Source organism: Lathyrus oleraceus, chromosome 7 (assembly GCF_024323335.1).
Source record: "Lathyrus oleraceus cultivar Zhongwan6 chromosome 7, CAAS_Psat_ZW6_1.0, whole genome shotgun sequence".
Taxonomy (NCBI): Eukaryota; Viridiplantae; Streptophyta; class Magnoliopsida; order Fabales; family Fabaceae; genus Lathyrus; species Lathyrus oleraceus.
The window spans coordinates 244,955,219-244,959,240 of record NC_066585.1 but is presented as its reverse complement, the minus strand read 5'-3'; the positions used below and the strand labels follow the sequence as shown (position 1 = coordinate 244,959,240).

The 4,022-nt window shown below is 35.9% G+C and overlaps 1 protein-coding gene across 1 annotated transcript; it reads right to left on the bottom strand.

Moving 5' to 3' along the window:
- Window positions 1-319: 319 nt before the first annotated feature.
- Window positions 320-2,056, bottom strand: LOC127107142 (senescence-specific cysteine protease SAG39). Its single transcript, XM_051044420.1, has 2 exons — window positions 1,545-2,056; window positions 320-1,104 (listed from the first exon to the last, which is right to left on the bottom strand). The coding sequence occupies exons 1-2, from the start codon at window positions 1,969-1,971 to the stop codon at window positions 515-517; spliced, it is 1,017 nt and encodes a 338-aa protein (XP_050900377.1). The 5' UTR covers window positions 1,972-2,056; the 3' UTR covers window positions 320-514.
- Between the last annotated feature and the right edge of the window lie 1,966 nt (window positions 2,057-4,022).

Sequence of the window (4,022 nt, the reverse complement as noted above, 5' to 3'; positions counted from 1 at the left end):
TGAATTGGAAAAGTTGTTGGTGAATTGATAGTGCATGATCAATCCTCAGGGTCAAAGCAGTCTGAGAAGAATGAAACTGGCCTAGTTGTTGGTGGATGATCATCTTATTAATTGCTAGTGGTTTTATTTATCCTTAGTGACCTTACTAATTGCTAGTAGCCACATTAACTTGTAATGTTAACGTGAGTATACTCACTTGCTTGTAGCTTGCAAATTCTGTATCGATAAATATGATTCATATTGGATTATAAAGTTAGTCATGTATATTATGGAGATCTTCTCCTTTTAATTCATTTTATAATAACTTCATAAGTTTATTTTGTAACCATCTCATAAGTTTGGCTCATTTTATATATATGGTTGAAAATCTTTACAAGCCATAAGTTTATTTTGCACCCACTTTAGGAACACAACCTACGTACACACGTGCAAACACAACCCAAGTACAAACTACAATATATTTTATTTAGATTCATATATATCTTGCATCATGCAATTAAGCAACCCTTGTAAATTAAGCAACTGGATAAGAAGGACTTATAGCAATCCCACATAAACCTTTCTTAGAACCTATGTCACGTTTCAACCTCATGTACCCTTTCTCACCCCATTCAGTTCCCCATGAGTTTTTCACCAACCAATACTTAGTACCATCATGTGAAACACCATAACCAACCACAACAACAGCATGATCTACATCAGTTCCACATTTTCCTGTATAAATTCCACCAGAATAAAACTGAAACGTAGAACTTCCTGAATCAATATAAACTGATACCGGTTGATTCGCAGCCGCTTTAAGAAGTTCCTTTTCACTATTCGAAGGAACCTTCTCGTATCCTTTAATCTCAGCTGCTTGTTTTTCTTTCTTAACCTTACAACTCTCATCGGTCTCTTTGTAAGGGTAATATACTTCACTTGCTATTCCTCCTTTTCCCGCAATGAACTCGAATGCATCCTCCATGTAACCACCATCGCATCCGGCTGTGTGTTTACCTTTAACACAATCTACTAGTTCTTGCTCTGATAGTGACAATAACTCACCTGTTGTTATTTGGTGGATACTCTCCATTGCTGCCACAGCTGAAAATGCCCAACAACTACCTATTTTCACAAGTTCATGTAACAAAAAAAAAATCAGAACAAAAAACAAACATAAAATTTAATTTAAGTTATCGTTGAAAAAGAAAAGAAGTAATAATATACATTTAGTCATATCTCACTCGCAATATCTAGTTGTGGAAATGTATTAGTTAATGTTATACGTTATGACTTTAAAATATAATCGTAGAGTTTGAGGGTAGTCTTAAGTTTTTGAATGTCATGTATTGGTCAGTCACGATTCAATCTTGATAAAATTATTATAAACTTAACAAATATATTATGAGGTTCTATTTAACCGCAATTTGTCCGTGGAAAATTTGATGCCCGATGTCATAATCCATTTTGCACATTTTTAAAGTCGGCCATGTGTATCTCTGATAACAATTATATGATTATTGTTTTTTATGAGAAGAGGCATATTTGGTTTATTTTACACATACCACAAGTGCCTTGATCTTTGATTGGAGTAACAGCACCTCTTTTTCTCCAATCCATGCTATCAGGAACAGAAGTTACATTATGATATCTAAACGACGACGTTTCCTTTTCATTATGTAACTTCTTCTTACCATTAAGTGAAGCCTTAAACTCTTCACTAGTTAGGTCTGCAAAATGGTTGATACTAAGGTTGAAAGGTTTGTCCCCATCAGCATTAAAATATTCAATGAACTCTACATTGTTCTTGAATATTTGAAAACGTTTTTCCTTCTCTTGAGCATCTTTGTAAGATTTTCCAAATTGTGCCATCCATTTCTCATGTGTATTTGATGACAAGGGTTGAAGTACCCTAGTAGATATTACATGTGGGAGAATCCATGTTGTGAAAATGAGAAACATAACTAAGATAAACTTGTTTGGGGAAGTCATTTTCAAAGTAATTTTTTTAGTTGCTTTGTGCAAGCGTGTATTGTGTCACACTCTAGAGAAAATTGAGGTTGCTACAAAAGGACCGGCTTCAATGATTTATATAGTGGTGAACTAGGAATCTTCAATTGTGGTATTAAATAGTCGTCACCACTACAATTTGAACTATGGATTACTACTAGGAATCTATTCTTATAAGCTGGTCCAGCACTTAATCAAGTGCGGTAAGCATTATTCTAGTCAATTGGTCAATGTTCAACGTTTTTTGAATTTCTAATCCAATTCATTTTGATTTAGACGGCCACATTGTCATGTTTTGAATACTACCAATTGAAGTATGTCTTAAAACCGTTGTTGAGAAAGAGAAAGAAAACATATTTGAAGTCGCATAAATTAGAAAATTGAAAATTCAACAAAGTATTTTAGATATTTGAAGTCGCATAAATTAGAAAATTGAAAATTCAACAAAGTATTTTAGAAAGTCAGAGATTCTAAAATCGGGGTGAAAATTGGATAAAGAAGAGCATCAACCGTGGCGGCAATGCTCTGGTGAGCGGTGACCGGAAGTCGACGGCGGAGTCGTGGAGGTTGGACCGCGGAGGCGGCGGCCAAAATCTGAACCGGCGGTGGAGCCTGAAATCAGAACATTAGGTCAGAGTAAGGTTGCAGTCGAGACAACAGGTTGCCGGTGACGGTGGGCCGCAGATCGAAGGCGGTGGGTGCCCGACGACAATGGGCCGCAAATTGGTGGTGGTCGTCGGCGACGACCGTACGACGAGTGGAGGTCGGTGGCGGCGGGTCCGTACAGAGGTCGGCGGCGGCCAGCAGGATGGTAGCCTATGTTGTAACCAATGGAAGTTCATATGAATTTCCCATTGCCATTTACTTCCATTTTTCAATTTTTATAATTTTCTCTTCTAGGTTTTTGCATTGGTGTAGACACATCATATTTACAAATTTTTCCACATTCAATAAAATTCACTTTCCTTTATCAATTTGCTTGTCATTATCAACGACCACTTCTCGTATTTTATTTGCAAAATAGTCGATTACTTTTTATCTTATAATGTCTAAAAAGATTGAGAATAATAAAAATGTAAATCAAAAGAAAAAACTTGGTACATTGCCTTGTTTACTTAAAAAGTTCTACAGGGAGATCATCAGTTTATAGTGAATGTATGATACACGAAAGCATCTCAATAACTGCCTGACCAGATCACACATCATTTTTCCCCAGTAGGGTCAGTCTTGAAATCTCCTGAAGGTTGAGAAAACTTAAAATCCTCTCCTTTGTGACAAGCTTTTTGGTTCAAATATCAAAAGTCTGAGAGTCAGAGTCTACCACCATACCAAAAGAGTCACACCCTTGTAGATACCATTCATGTCTCTCACAAAAATAACTCACATAGCTGCATAGTATACATAATGTCATGCACCATCTAAAATCAATCATACATGATATATATCATGCATATTAAATGTCTCTTTTTATGCCTGATCTATTTCCCCAACAAAGCATTTCAGACAATCCCCAACAGATAAGCTTACAAAAGCCTTCCGTTCCATATCCCCAATAAACAAAGACTCCATAATAAACTTACCTTCCTTCCAATACATATCCACTCTTAACAGACAATTTTTTGGATATTCTTGTATTTAATCATCTTCTACCATAAATGCTCGAACGGTCATCACCATTTGTACATTCAGGTCCAAGATGATTAAATAAGGGAAACTATCATACCCTAAAAATTTTCCTCCCTTTTTCATTTTCATCTGACTTTTGGTTTATGGTTCATCTGCATATTCATTAGCATCATAGTACATTCACTTTACCATTGCATTTTTTGAAGTAAACATCATGGATTCAAAGACTTTTTGATGTTTATGATCAACATGGAGCTAGGGTTTCCTTGAGATCCAAATCTAGGGCATCCTATGATGCATTGACTAATGATGATAATTCTCTTGAATTCAAGGCCATGAAACCCTAATTCCTTTCCTTTGGCACCTATGGATCACATGGGTTGCATCTTGGTATTGGATTTAATTAG

Excerpts from the sequence above, each read along its gene's own strand:
- LOC127107142 (XM_051044420.1), bottom strand. The coding sequence starts at position 1,971 with ATGACTTCCCCAAACAAGTTTATCTTAGTTATGTTTCTCATTTTCACA. Across the intron at positions 1,105-1,544 it reads CAAAGATCAAGGCACTTGTG|GTAGTTGTTGGGCATTTTCA; the intron begins GTATGTGTAAAA and ends TTGTGAAAATAG.